At 30.4% G+C, this 15,874-nt stretch overlaps 1 protein-coding gene across 1 annotated transcript in view; it reads right to left on the reverse strand.

Moving 5' to 3' along the window:
• Lrriq1 (leucine rich repeats and IQ motif containing 1) overlaps window positions 1-15,546 on the reverse strand; it is a 170,400-nt gene extending 154,854 nt beyond the window's left edge. Inside the window, exons 1-7 of the mRNA XM_071609153.1 lie at window positions 15,406-15,546; window positions 13,956-14,064; window positions 12,334-12,354; window positions 10,324-10,415; window positions 8,905-9,022; window positions 8,147-8,370; window positions 3,598-3,672 (exon numbers count right to left, since the gene is read on the reverse strand). Coding sequence (XP_071465254.1) covers window positions 3,598-3,672; window positions 8,147-8,370; window positions 8,905-9,022; window positions 10,324-10,415; window positions 12,334-12,354; window positions 13,956-14,064; window positions 15,406-15,546 — 780 coding nt within the window. The remainder of the gene's footprint in view (window positions 1-3,597; window positions 3,673-8,146; window positions 8,371-8,904; window positions 9,023-10,323; window positions 10,416-12,333; window positions 12,355-13,955; window positions 14,065-15,405) is intronic.
• Between the last annotated feature and the right edge of the window lie 328 nt (window positions 15,547-15,874).

A 15,874-nucleotide genomic window follows, 5' to 3' on the forward strand; every position in this document is an offset into this window, starting at 1 on the left:
TTATTATTAAATGCATTATTATTAAAAGAAGTATCAATTTCTGAGCAAAGAGAACTATTACACGAGACAAAACCTTAAATGTAGATGACTTTTCAGAAAAATATTTTTAAAAAACCTTACATAAACATAAAATGCAAGTGTTCAAATAAAAAATATGACTAACTCAAACCGAATGGCTGAAAGTAAAATGGCAGAATGTCTGATTACCTAAAGAAAAATTTCAAAAGTAAATATTTTCAACAAAGACGTGAAATATACGGCAGATAGGGGGAGGGATAAGGAATTGACCAAAAGTAGCTTCAGAATAATAAGGCGGTGAAAAAAGAAAAATGAAGGGAAGAAAATAGTAGAAAAACATATATTTTAAAATAAAATGCCATAGGACAAAGAGCTGAGTTTATTTAACTCTCACACACAACCTATTTTGATACGTGGTAGCAATATTTCAGAACCCAAAATAAGAGTTTCATGGAAAAAGAGCTCCACGAAAGCAAATATCATGTTCTTTTTTATTCACAATTATATTGCAAACACTTAGAGAAGTGTCTGACATATAACAGAAAACTATCACATATATGCAGATGAATTTATAAAGTGAAAATCCTAAAAGCTTCAAAAGAATGTAAGGACTAACCATAAAATTTACAACTGGCAAAAATAAATAAATACACAAGGAGCTACATCTTTAAATTACTGAAAATAAACAGCAATTAATATGAATTATATAACCAAATAAACTAATTATTCAGTTTTGCAAGCTAAATCAATACATTTCTAACTACAAAGACTACGCAAATTAACCATTCAAAAATATTTTCTTGACAACTATTTAGCATATACTCCAGGAAAAGTAAAAAGAGTTACACTGATTAGGAGAAGAATCAGGATTAAAAAAAATACTAAAAAAAAAAAAAAAAGAAAAAGAAAGAAAGAAAAAGTCATTAACATTTAACACTTGAATTTTCTGTTCCATTGTCTTCTCCCTTCTATCATTTTGTTTTCAAATTCTACTGTTTTGTTATTTTTTATCTGTTTTTAGGTAATGTGTTTTTCTTTTCCTCTAAGATGTTCCTAAGACTATTTTTTCCTGTGTCTTGAATTTCAGTAGCTGCACTATTAAATTCCCAGTGAAATTTTCTTTGTGCCTATCTTATTTATAAATCATTAGTCATCTCTGAATGTTCAGATTGATTTTTTAAGGTATTTGAACTCTTTTCAGACATTATATCCTTACCCATTGCTTCTGCTCCATTCTCTCCATGCTCTTCTTTCAAGATTATCAGACAACTTTTGTAACTTTTCACTATGCATTATACGCTTCTTATGCTCTTTGTTTTACCCATTTTTTGTTCTCTTTGTACATTAATTTGAATATTTTCTATTGAATTCTCTTCTCTTTGATCAATACTCACATTTGCTATGTCCAATATACTGTCAAACTCATCCCATGATTTTTTAATTTTTATACTGAATTTTTAAACTCTACAGCGTATACTTGATATCTGATTACACATTTTAATTCTCTAAAATATTACACATCACCTTCTAACTTTTTTGTTAGTGATGATAGTTACAGTTATTTTAGTGGCTCCACTAAGTCCAGTATTTGGATTATATACAAGTGGGCTACTATTCTCTTTTTTTCTTGGCATTCATATGAATCTATCTTTTCACATGCCTAATAATTTTTAGTTCAACAAAGGAAATAATCAATAATGTAAAGAGAGTGCCCACAGAGTAGGATAACATCTTTACCACATACACACCAAACAGAGCAGAAATCTCCAGGATAGATAAGAACTCAAAAAACTTCAGACCAAAAAAATAAATAACCCTATCACAAATGGGCTAAGAAACTGAACAGATACTTCTCAGAAGTAATTAGTGAAATGCAATCAAAACTAATCTTAGATTTCATATCACTTCTGTCAGAATGATAATTATCAAGAAAACAAGCAATAATAAGTGTTGGTGAGGATATGGAAAAAAAGGTACACTCCTATATTGCTGGTAGCACTGCAAATTAGTGCAACAACTATGGAAAGCAGTATGGAGATCCCTTAGAAAACTTGGAATGGAACCACCATTTGACCTAACTATCCCACTCTTCAGTCTATACTCAAAGGACTTAAATCAACATACTACAGTGACACAGCCACAACAATGTTCGTAGCAGCTCAATTCACAATAGCTAAACTGTGGAACCAACCTCGATGCCTTCAACAGATGGATAAGGAAACTAAGGTACATATACACAATGGAATACTACACAGTATTAAAAAAATAAAATTATGGCATTTACAGGTAAATGGATGGAGTTAGAGAATATCATGCTAAGCAAAGTAAGCCAAACCCCAAAAAACAAAGGCAGAATGTTCTCTCTGATAAGTGGATGCTGATGCATAATGGGGAGAGAGGAGAGAATGGAGGAACTTTGGGCAAAGGAGAGGGAGGAAAAGAGGGGGCATGGGAGCAGCAAAGATGGTGGAAGGAGAAAAACATCATTAACATAGGTACATGTATGACTGCACATATGGTGCAACACTACATCATGTACAACCAGAGAAATGAAAAGTTGTGCTCTATTTGTGTACAATGAATCAAAATGTGCCCTCATGTATAACTAATTAGAACAAACTAAAAAAAAATATCTACAGTAGAATGTAGTTTTTCAGAAGTGTATAAATACTAAATAGATTTGAAAGAAATACAAATAAAAGTAATAATATTTAGCTGGATAACATGATCATAGGAAACTTTATCTACTTAATATATATTATTACTTAAAATATTTTTATATAAAAACTGAAGTGAATAAAAACTAAAATTAATACATTTATTATCATCAGAATCATCTTAAATTCAAATGTATTATTTAACAATTGTGTTCAACAAACAGTAACTCTTCTTAACCATCTTTAAACATAATGAAATCCTTGTAATAGTATCTTTCCTTAAATCCTAAATGAAATTTTAGAATTGCAGTTTTATAAAGACACATTCATTGAACTAGTTATTTATTATTTGCAGAACATTCCATTTCAAGGAGAGCTTCTGAGGATTTTTTTAATTGATGTTATTTTTTAAATACATGACAGCGAAATGCATTACAATTCTTATTACACATATAGAGCACAATTTTTCATATCTCTGGTTGTATATAAAGTATGTTCACACCAATTCATGTCTTTATACATGTACATTGGATAATGATGTCCATCACATTCCACCATCATTGCTAATCCCCTGCCCTCTCTCTTCCCCTCCCACTCCTCTGCCCTATCTAGAGTTTGTCTATTCCTCCCATGCTCCCCCTCCCTACCCCTCTATGAGTCAGTCAACTTATATCAGAGAAAACATTTGGCATTTGTTTTCTTGGGGGGGGATTGGCTAACTTTACTTAGCATTATCTTATCCAACTCCATACATTTACCTGCAAATGCCATGATTTTCTTCTCTTTTCTGAGGATTTTTTTAATGCTGCAATAAATTCTATATCAGCTAAGCAATATTATTTTAAAAAGCCAATTTCAAGCATAAAAATTTATTTCAAATGGAGAAAGAGTAATGTACTGATTAAAAACAAAAAATAAATACCTCATGCTGTTTAAATTTTTCTTTCCACATTTTCTCTTCTTCATGGAGCTCCTCATTCATCTTGTCCTGTTCTTGCTGAAAATATGATAATAATAAAGTGTTATTTTACTCACATACATATCTAAGAATATTATATTCATTATATATGATTCTCACAATTTATATTTGTACATAGTGAGTAAAGATGACAACACATCAAAAAGTCCTGGTTTAAAAACTTTCAATTCAAATCCAGTGTGAAATTAAAGCATCAGATAAATGATACCTAGGGTCCCATTTTTAGGACATAAATATGTTTACAACCTAGGAAAGCTATTTTAGTTATCTGAACATGTTGCTCATATAATGAAATATGTTGGCTAGAAATACTGTTTGGTACTGCAAAACTTATAAATAACAAGATTGCAAACTGACTTTTACATTATAATTTTTTTCTCTATACAGCATACCATTTAATTCACATAATAAATCAGTAAGTAATGGTTTTCCTTCAATACATTTTTATTAGGACATATTTATTTAAGACTCTTCAGAATAAAATAAAATCAATATAAAACAGAACCCTTCATCAAAAACTCAGCTTCTAGTATGGGAACAGTGCCACAAGTTTACACATTACCCCACTTAGCAGAATGAGTTTATCATAAGAGAAGAACTATAAAGGGTCACAGTAGGAATGGTTGTTATAATTACTGATGGTGAAAAGTTTTATGCAGGATATTATACTTGAAATGACTAGGTTTTCAACAGGTGGAGTAGATATTTTCAGAATCTACTAAGGATTTCAAATAAAGAAAATGAATAAAGCTGTATTTTCAGAAAAATATTAAGTTTATTTCAAATAGAATTTGGGGAATAACAAGGGGAATACTAAGATCAGTGTGGAAAGTAAGATGTCTGTGTGAGAATCACTGAGAGCCTTCTGTAGATACAGTGGCAGGAGTGAGAATAGAAGTGAAAACTATGTTAATGTGGGGCTGGGGTTGTGGCTCAGTGGTAGACCAACTTGCCTAGCATGTGTGAGGCACTGGGTTCAATTCTCAACACCACATATAAATAAATAAATAAAATAAAGATCCATCAACAACTGATAAAAATATTTTAAAAACATGTTAATGTGAAATTGTTAAAAACCACCAACTGAATAGATACAAAGGAAGGGGGGAATTTTCTTTGAACCTATCTTATTCAACATGTGGTGCCTTTTGATGACATATAAGTGGGGAAATAAATTTTTAAAAATAGCCTTTGACAGCACTGTGTATAAGACCAAAACACTTACAAAGTATAGTATATATTCTAGGCTAAACACTCATAAAGGCTGAGCTACTTTAAAGTATCAGTAATATGTATTTAAGAGAAGATGGATTAAACAACTATTAGAAGGAAGCAAGTAATAAAAAGAGAGGTAAGGGTAAAAAATTATATTCATTTTCTCTCTCTCTCTCTCTCTCTCTCTCTCTCTCTCTCTCTCTCTCTCCATTCCTGCCCCTCCTCTCTTTTGGTTCATTAGCTTGGACAAATAACTGCTTTGCTTACTGAATATAAGAGAACCAGAGGAGGAACACAATTCAGAAAAAAAAGATAATGCATTCAGTTTTAGACATAAAAAGTGTAAGAGTTACATAGTATACTTTATTTTGTTATAAAAATAGATTTGGTTCTGAACAGGCATAGCTATGGATGAGGTTACCAAAAAAGTGTATGGATTAATAAGACAAAAAAGGCAGAGGGTGGAATCCTTGATAATATCATTTACAAGGACAGCAAGAGAAAGAGAAGTGTAATATTGGCCATATTCTATTATCATATAGTATGCATATATGAACATGCAACAATGAATCCTACTATTATATACAAATATAATAGCCCTGTAAAATATGAAAAAAACAAAAGAAAGAATAATAAGTCTGAAACAGACATGGAGGAGGAAATAATAAACATGTAAGAAGGGAATAAAGACAGAGTGACTCCCATATGAATCAAGAGGAAAGAAAATGGTCCAAAATCAAAATTTTGCAGGCATAAAATGCTTCAGAGGCCTATAAGAACCAATAAAAAGCCTCATAATATAGTGTTTAGAGATCATGGATTTTCTTTTTGAAGAGCCATTTTTTTGTTCAGTGGGGTAACCATGCAAGAACCCTAGCAGATTTAGTACCGTATCAGGGATGAGATCAGGAATATAATGAAAATAATTATTTTTTAAGAAGCTTGTCTATAAGTAAATCTAAAGAGCATCTAACATGAGACAAAACAAAGGTTACTACATGATTTTCTTTTCTTCTTAGGATGGGAGAAAACTGAACCTGTTGATAAAGAATAAGAAAGGAGGAAGGGCCGGGGTTGTGGCTCAGTGGTAGAGTGCTTGCCTAGCAGGCATGAGGACTGAATTCCATCCCCAGGGCCACATAAAAATAAACGAATAAATAAGGCATTGTGTCCACTTAAAAAATGAGTAAGGAGGAAGCTTATAGAGGTGTTTAAGTGTATAGAAAACAAGCATGGGTAAGTTGAAAATGGCACACTATAAAGCTAAGGAGAAAAGATAACCTTTGACAGAAAGAAGAAAGATTCTTACTGGGAGGAAGCAAGACAAAAAAAAAAAAAAAGGATAAGCAAAGATGTTGAGGCTAACCAGAAACCAGATGTTGGATTAGATAAAAGAAGCAGTCTATGATTGATGCAAAAAATATAACGTGATTATTTGTAAACAACGAGAGAGGAAGAGTAGGATGGAACCACTAAGATTTATGACAACCATTTAGGGTAAGAAAAGCTCACAAAAAGCATAGAAAAGAAATACTGGGAAGGTAGTAAATTATGTATTTAGAATACAGCATAAAATTGTGGAACAGTATAATTGGAAAAATTTTATGTTCTAAGGCATAATAAAGTACAAACTCGGTAATTCATTCAATCTACTCATCACATTTTTCTTAAATAATAATTTTATAATAAATGCTGATTAGCTTCAAAGAGTGTATTACAATTCTAATTTTTTTAGTAACATGGATTGAATTCAGGGGACTAGACCACTAAGCTACATCTCCAGACCTATTTTGTATTTTATTTAGAGACAAGGTCTCACTGAGTTGCTTAGCACCTGGCTTTTGCTGAGGCTGTCTTTGAACTCATGATCCTTCTGCCTTAGCCTCCAGAGCTGGTGGGATTACAGGCAAGCACCACCACACCTGGCAAGTTACAATTCTTTCATAGTGGGGATTTCTTTGGTATCATCTAAGCACACAGGTGAATACTTTGCCCTTGAAGAAGTCAGTAAATTTTTATTATCATGCAAATAAAAACAACAACTTCACTAGGTAGAATTAAAAAATCAGATGTTTTCTAAACCTGAAAGTACCACTAACACTCAATTTCATTTATGTATTTCAGCACAAGCTAGAAAACACTCCTCTCATAAGCTACGTTATATTCAAACCTTTTCTGGAATTTTAAAAGAAGTTTCTAGTTTTAGAAATGACTATGTTATTGTGGTTTGTGCAAAGGAAAATATAAGTACAGAAAAGTTATACATAACTATTAGAAAAGGTTCCACAACATTTTTTAAATTGTTTTTAGATGTTGATGAACTTTTATTTTATTAATTTATTTATATGTGGTGCTGAGAATTGAACCCAGTGCCTCACACTTGCTAGGCAAGTGCTCTATACTGACCCACAAGCCAGCCTTAAGGTTCTACAATATTATAAAACTTTTTCTACAAAATTATGAGAGTTTTTAGTTTATTTATTTTCTATATAATCATGAAATAAAATGTACTCAACATGGAGGATTAGAATACTCTGAGTTGCCGAAATAATCACATGCAAATGTTCTCTATATGTAACAGTCAAAATCACCAAGTTCTGGATAATACATCTATCAACTTTGGTAATGAAAGACAAGACATGGTCTTGCTTGTTACCTAGACAATCTAAGACCTTTATGACCTACATGTAGGATTCTAAAATCCTCAGTTTTCTCAATATGCCACTATGAAGACTTGACTGTGGATATCAGACAGTTTGGACACACAAAACAGAAATAAAAACAAGTTCAAAACTCTGTGCACTTCAACGAATTAGCTCAGTTATCAGGACATAGAATATCTCCTAAATGGTTGAACTACTTCTACCAAATATGTCATATTACATATTCTACATAATATATCACATGCTAGATCACATAGCAAAGGCACTGTTTAATCAATAAAGCTATCTTTTCCTAAATTTATAATGTTATGGAAAAAGCAAGTTTATATTATAAATTTCAGAATATATAGCATGATCTTTGAAACTTCATATACTCCAGGGCTCCTAAGATACAAAGAAGTATATGAAATTCCTGTGCAATCTAATCAAGTAGCCCATATTAAATATCATTAATTCACAGTAAATTGCTTCCATTACCAGGAGCAATTAAAATCCACAGAATAAATTTCAATCCACACTGTAATACAAACAGCAATATTCTTCATAGGTAGCTGCATTTAAAAAATAGGTACATGACTTTTAAAATACATGAAAAAATCAGAACCAAAATGTACCTTCTGTATATTCTCTAATTTTTTCTTTTCAACCTCAAATTGTTTCATCCAGCAATGTCTCTTTTCTTCTTCCTCTTGAAATTGCTTTTCTTCTTTATCCCTCTGAGCTTTGAGAATTTCTTTATCTTTATCTTCTAGTTCTTTCTGTTTGTCTTGCCAGGCTTCAAAAGACTGTCTACATCTTTCTTCAACTTCAAAATATCCAAAATTTATATCAGCATCATCTGCATTCATAAAGAATAATAACAGTATTATTCGTAAATCAAATCTGTACAACGTGAATCAATTTAACATATAAAAGTAAATTTGGCTGGGTGCTGTGGTACATGTCTATAATCCCAGCAAACACAGTAAGCTGAGGCAGGAGAATCATAAATTCGAGGTCAGCCTCAGCAACTTAGTGAGGCCCTAAGCAACTTAGCATGACACTGTCTCCAAAAATAAAAGTGCTGGAGAGGTGGCACAGTGATTAATTGCCTTTGGGTTCAATCCCTGGTACCCCACCGCCCCCCCCCAAAAAAAAACAATAAAAACCCCATAATTTTACATAATTAACATAAATATATTAAAAAAATAGAAAAGTGATAATATGCAAACACATTATTGAATACACATGGACATTCCACTGCAGTCAATAAAGAAGTCAAAATACTTGCCTTGCCTTAAAATATTCCATAAAAAGAAAACTATCCAATATTTTTTCAGATAACTATGATCAATCATACAAATTGTCAAAAATATTGAGCAGTGTGGCACACCTGGTAAAGCATGTTCATCAATAGGCAAGTCACAAAGATCAGGCTCAGGAACCAAGTCAGGATTTTCACAATGGGATTTACTTCTCATAAATTCTTCTTTTTCTATTTCAGTTAATATCTAAGAGGTTAAAAGAGTACCAATAATTAAATAAAATCAAGATAGAATAAAATTATGACTTCAGTAGTGAATTAAACATATATAATATAGAATTTTACTTTCTAAAACCTCTGTATATACAAATCTATAGTGCATTGATAATTATTTTCCTCATGAATAAAAATATTTTCACATGCAGAAAATATTTTACCCTCTCAATGTTTTCCAAACCCTAATCATTTTTTAAAATAATTTTTTGATAGTAGATGGACATAATACCTTTATTTAATTATTTTTATGTGGTACTGAGGATGGAACCCATTGCCTCATACAAGCTAGGCAAGCACTCTACCATTGAGCTGCAACCCCAGGGCTCAATTCATTTTAAGATTAATCTACCATCTTTAGTTAATATGTTTTATATTTTTTCAAAATGTTAATATTAATAACTATTTTACTAATGCATTTCTTTCTTAGGTATAGTAATTGTTCCTGCATAAAAAATTATCAATGAATTCAATATGACAAAAAAGAGAGCTAAAAATTCTCTATTTACATAAGTGATATGCATAAGTGATAATTTTGATCAACACTTATCCATAATTTTATTCCTACAATACTCCAGTTGGAAAGATAGAAGATATTTATTCCAAGGAGTCAGCAGTATGATAATTTAAAAAATATTCTAATTTGCAGTACCACAGAAAGAGTAAGAGTCAAAATTTTTAAATTATATTAAACATCTTAAGTATAAACAGAGTTAGATAAGAGAGAGGTAAAATGAGAGTAAATTGAACCCAGTGAATAAATCTGAGGAAGAGATTCTCTTTAATATATTTGTGAGGTTTTAACCCAATAAAATACTACACTCCCTTTTAATTTTATTTTTAAGAATCCTTTCTTTTATCTGCTTTTAAAAAGTAATATAAACTCTTATACATTCAAAGTTTCTATGCAGTATTTAAGGTCTTTGCTGAAACACTGTAAATTTCTAAGAAAGATAGTAAACACAAGAATATATTCATTGTTTTCCTCTGAACATTTAGGAAAAAAATATCATGAATACTGGTTTATCTATATGAACATTAAACTTCCAAATACTGATGGCTCAAATTATTATTTTAACGTTCTCACAGATTGAAATTTGTGTGGTTTCATATACTATTCAAGAGGAAACCATAAAATAAAAAATGACTTGTTTAAAAACAATCATATTTTAAACCAGTGAACTTAAAATCAATGAACTCTCATCCTATGTAAGCTTAAAAGACAAATTTCTAATCGCAATATTGAGTATTTTCTGTCAAATGTTGAACACATACCTTCATTAGTTGTTCCTGATTTTCTTTATTTTCTGTTGATAATCCTATCCTTAAATGCATATGATTATCAGAAACTGTCCCATAACTATAGCCTAAAAAAGGAAAATATATTATAATATTTTACAAAAAGTTTATAATACTTTATAAATGTAATTTTGAATATTAGAGTACAACACGCCAAAATCTTAAACACCTTCATCATTCTTTAATTTCAGCTTTTATCAGAATAACTTCTTGATCAGCAATAGGAACTCAATAGAACAGAAAAATGAATAAAGAAGAGAGGACATTTGTTGTATTTATTTTAAAAGTAAAAGCAATAAATTTCTAAAGCACTATTAACTCTTTACCATTTTAAAATTCTAGGCTAAGGTTTATTTTCTATGAATTCATAATCATGTAATGTATAATATTGCAATGGCACCTTGATTAGAAATCAACAAAGGTTCAATTACACCTGCCACAAACTAGCAATACAATCCTGCACAAGATAATGAAATTACTATAAGAAAAATATTAATTAATAATTAACATAATGAAGTTAAAACTTATTCTTTATTTAACAAGATTTTGTTGAATTTTATTGTCTTTTTATTGTCTGCTGAAATGTATTACATTTCTTTTTCTTTATTCAATTAAAGTGTGATATCATGGTAATGCTCCCATTCTTCTTGTTAACTAACTATTCACACCTATTTGGTCATATATTTTTTCTCCATCAATACCAATTCAAAATGTGTCTAACATGCCTTTCTGTGTGAGATGCTGAAAAGAAAAAATAAATTATCCAAATGACTTTGCAACTAAGTTTCTACATATAGATATATTTTTCTTAAGTTTTCAATGTCATATCAATAGTAAGTGTAAAGAGAAGTTTTTGATATTTTCATCTTTCTGGCCCACACTGTGATGATACAGGAGACTTTGAGTTGGAGACAGGAGTGTGTAGGAAAGAATTTATATCTCTGAACTTCTTAATTATGACAGAAACTTCTTCTGTACTATAGTTCTGAAATGTATGTTGAGGTTGTTTTACGTCTTGGATACACAGCCTAAAGTCTGGGTCTCTTCAGTCTTGTGAACAGTAATTTATTGCAGTAGCTAGTCATCAAAAATGATTCTTCCAAAGAACCATGCCTCCTGTACGCATGTCCTATGTAGTTCCCTCCTACACTGAAACTAAACTAATGCTATGTAACTAAACAGGATGTGGTAGATATGATACTGTCTGACTTCTAAAAATAGGTCATAAGTCTTAGGTTCCACCTTAGTCTCTTGGTATTTTGTCTCAGAACACTGAGTTTCAGAATTCAAATGTTATATAATGAAAAGTATAAGCCAAAAGAAAAGGCTACATGAAGATGCCTCCAGTTGACAGGTACTTAGCTGAATTCCCCAATCAATAAGCTACATGAATTGCCAGGCATTTGAATGAGCCCTCTTGGAATCCCAGTACAGTTGAGCTTCCAGAGGATGATAGATGTAATCAACATTCAACAAAAATGCATAATAATCCAAGGAACAACTGCCCAGCTGAGCCCAGTCAACTCACAGAATCATAGATATTTTTAAAAATGTTATTTTAATCCACTAATTTCATTTCACAACAATAAATATTCAGTGCATTTATTCTACCTATAAAAGTAAACAAAAATCTTACTGCTTAAAGTAGAGTGGCTCTGTTTTCTACAACTGAGGTTTCCAATCAATACAAATGTAAATTACCCTCCAATTTATTTTGTATGCTATCTTCATACAGACTTAATTTAAAATATATAGCTTTTTAAAGTGAATTATTATATAATATGAAAATTTTTGCTTCTTGATGTGCTGTAAGAATTCAGTTGGAAAATTTTTCCTAGTTCATTAACACTGAAGAAGAAATTCCTTTCTCCCTTCTTGCTACACTATTGATTTATTCATGTTTTTTAATTTTACATTTTTGATAATTTTAATTTCTTTGGAAAATTATTCCTTGATATTATCAAATCTATTTTATTAGAGTTGTACATGAGAACTTCTCATAATCTTCTGAACCACTGTTATTTTTCATGAAACTAATTTTCTACAATTGTGTTTTCTTTGAATTTTATAATTTGATTATATGATTGTCAATGTATTTGTAATATATTTTCATTATATAAATCTTAGTAAAAATAAGCTATTATAATCCCTCATAGTTCAATTATAGTAAATATTATATATCTATTTATAATGGTACTACTGTCAGAAAACATGAAGTCACCCTTCCTCTTCTTTTTGCATCAATCCATCAGTAAATCCTTTTTTACTGTACCCTAAAAATGGTTGCCAGAACATGACCATTGTCCCTCATTTCTACTCAATCGATTCATCTCTAACCATATAATTCCAAGTCTTGTTGTAATATGGCTATGTCAATCTGTTCTTTCTACATAATTAACAGAATGCAACCAAAATATTGCTCAAAAGGTAAGTCAGATACTCTGCTTACTCACTGCTCAAATATCAATGTCTCATACAGACTCCTCTAACTGCCTTATTTAAAATAGCAACTTCCAGTCTCTATCCCATTATCTTGCATTTCTTCTTTCATAGCATTTATCACTATTGTAATATTCCAAATTTATTTGTTTATTGTTTGTCTCCCCACACTGAAACAGTAGAACACAAGAGTAAGACCTTTGCCTGTTTTGTTCACTGCTGTATTCTCAGTGACTACAACAGATTCTAACACTAATATTTATTGAATGGATATCTTTGAAAATCCATATTTTAATTTATACTATTTTCATAAAATACGTTGAACTTTAAAAGTTTTTAATAACAAAACATGACAAAACATGAACATTTTTAGATAGTTAAATTATTGATCCAAGTCCAATTTTTAATGCATGTATTATTGGACAAATCAAGGTCTGGTTGAACAATTAGCTTATTGTCATTTTTCATGATAAGACAAGAAGTGATTAATTCTAGTTAAATTTTGATCATTCCATTATTAGAATAATTCTAAGTAATATTGCCCAGTTCAAGCAAATAAGGTTTGTTAGGCTTTTGTATACAAAGACTTATTTCCCTCCAAAAATGTGTGCATATTGATACTTTTAAAATAGTCCCATACTCAATTTTCTTTTCTTTAATGTAAAGTAATAGGAAACTGGTAGTAATTAAAACTGGGGAAATAAGAATAGGCATGGGGACACACAACTGTAATTCCAGAAGCTAGGAAGAAAGCCTGAGACAGGAAGATAACTCAAAGTTAGCCTCTGTAATTTACCAAGACCTTAACAATTTAGCAATACCCTGTCTCAAAATAAAATATAAAAAGGGTCAGACATGTGGCTCAGTGGTTAAGTAACTCTGTATTCAATCCCTGGAACCAAATGAAAAAAGAAAATAACTGGGGAAACAAAATTATTTATAGAGATATAATGAAGATACTAAGAAAAAAATATATGCTACATCTGATAGTTCATAATACTATAGACAATTCATCTGATAGTTCATAATACTATAGATAATTTATTAGTGATAAAGGTACATTCATGTACATAGCACAAGATAAGAACAGTAAACAACTTAGTTTGCTAAATTATGTTATCCAAACTTACTGAAAACTTATCTGCCAATCAAATGAAATCTGAACATACTTAAAACATTGGTGTCTTCTAAATCCTGAAGGAGTTCTTCAACAGTTTTACTCTTGTTCTTTATAATGTTGATGCAGTGAAGAACTGACTCTGGTAATTCTTCTAAATCCTAAAATCAAAATTACACATAAAATATTCCTCTTTAAAAATTTGAGCAAAATATGTAAAGGAGGTAAAAGGGCTACAGAAAAGGTACAGTTCAGACAAATATTTTGCTAAAATTTGCTTTTTACTTTATTTTATGGAAGACCCTAACGAAACAAATGAAAAGTTTCCTACATATGATTTTATTAACTTTATTACAAGCTGTTTATTTTTAAGTGTCCTTAATTATTGTGTATATTTTAGATTTGTCTCAATGAATTTTATCAACTATTAATGAAAATTGCAAAGTTTTTTCCAAAATATATATAGGAACCAAATAGAAGAACCAATAACTTATATAATAAATTAATACTTTCCAAAATTTACTCTATGACTATCAAACACAAAGTTAGTCAAATTCATGAATTAGGGGCTGGGGATGTGGCTCATGCGGTAGCGCGCTCGCCTGGCATGCATGCGGCCTGGGTTCGATCCTCAGCACCACATACAAACAAAGATGCTGTGTCTGCCAAAAACTAAAAAATAAATATTAAAAAATTCTCTCTCTCTCACTCTCTCTCTTTCTTAAAAAAAATCATGAATTATTACAGAATATCTATCAATATGGACTACGTAAATATATTTACAAATTTTCAAATTAAGTAAATACATTGATAGTAATTTACAAAATGTAAAAATGCTGTAAATATATCCATAAATATTATAACTAGTTAGAAAATACAATACAAATAAATAGCCATAATAACAGCAAATATTTAACATATCAGGAGTAATTTTAATAATAATCTAGAAACTAGAAATCCACATCTATTTGACTACAAAACTTCATTGATGGCCCTAAAAATACAATGCGGATGAATCACTTTAGATGTTTTTGATACAGAAGAACATTACATACACTGATTTCATCTAATAAAATATTTTCTGACATACTGGGTTTCCCTCTAATAAGTTAAGATTTTCAACCATATTTTTTTCTCTCCATGTTCACTAATAGAATTCAGTGCTTATTTTGAGAAGAGATATCAAAGAGAAAGAGAAAAATGTTGCTTTTCCCCTTATCATTAAAAAAAAGCAAACAAAATTCAATGTTATAAACTAATTCCTGGTATTAACTCTACTCTTCTATCCTCTGTCCTACATGAGATTTTTATTTCTTGTTTAATTAAGAAGTCTTTTAAGATACCTGGATTGTACAAAATGTTATTATGTCCTGCCATATATAATTTGTAATCCCTGAATCTAAAAAAATGAGATATGTATACAAAATATACCAAGAAAATTAATATTCCTACTGAAAAGCATTTGTGTTAAAAGGCTTAAAAATGCAATACTTAACACTTACTGCATCACTACCTTCACTTTGAGTTTCTGAGTTTGACTCACTTTCAACCTCATCTTGTTCCAAGGAGGAAATACTGATTTTATCCAATTCAGCTTCTATCTCTTTTTTGAGTTTTGCATCATCATCATCACTGTCTTCCATCACTCTTCATATTAAAAAACAGAAAATAAAAATAAAGAGGCTATTATGTCTCTAAAAATTGTGTGTTCTTTAATTTTGCATATCAGTCCAACATGTTTCATTCAAACCTATTTTAACAAACTTTTATCATACCTTATTATGATTGTACTATATGTTAAAGAATATTGTTTTACCTCTTCATTCACTTATCTTTTCAAAAACATATTTGACTATAAAATGTTCAAATCTAATATTAATTTTATATTTTTTTAAGAGAAAAAAATATGGAATGAACTGGCTTACCTTCTAAAATCAAGAGATTTCAAAGTAAAATTCCACATGGGCCCAA

This window comes from Marmota flaviventris, chromosome 3 (assembly GCF_047511675.1).
Source record: "Marmota flaviventris isolate mMarFla1 chromosome 3, mMarFla1.hap1, whole genome shotgun sequence".
NCBI lineage: Eukaryota > Metazoa > Chordata > Mammalia > Rodentia > Sciuridae > Marmota > Marmota flaviventris.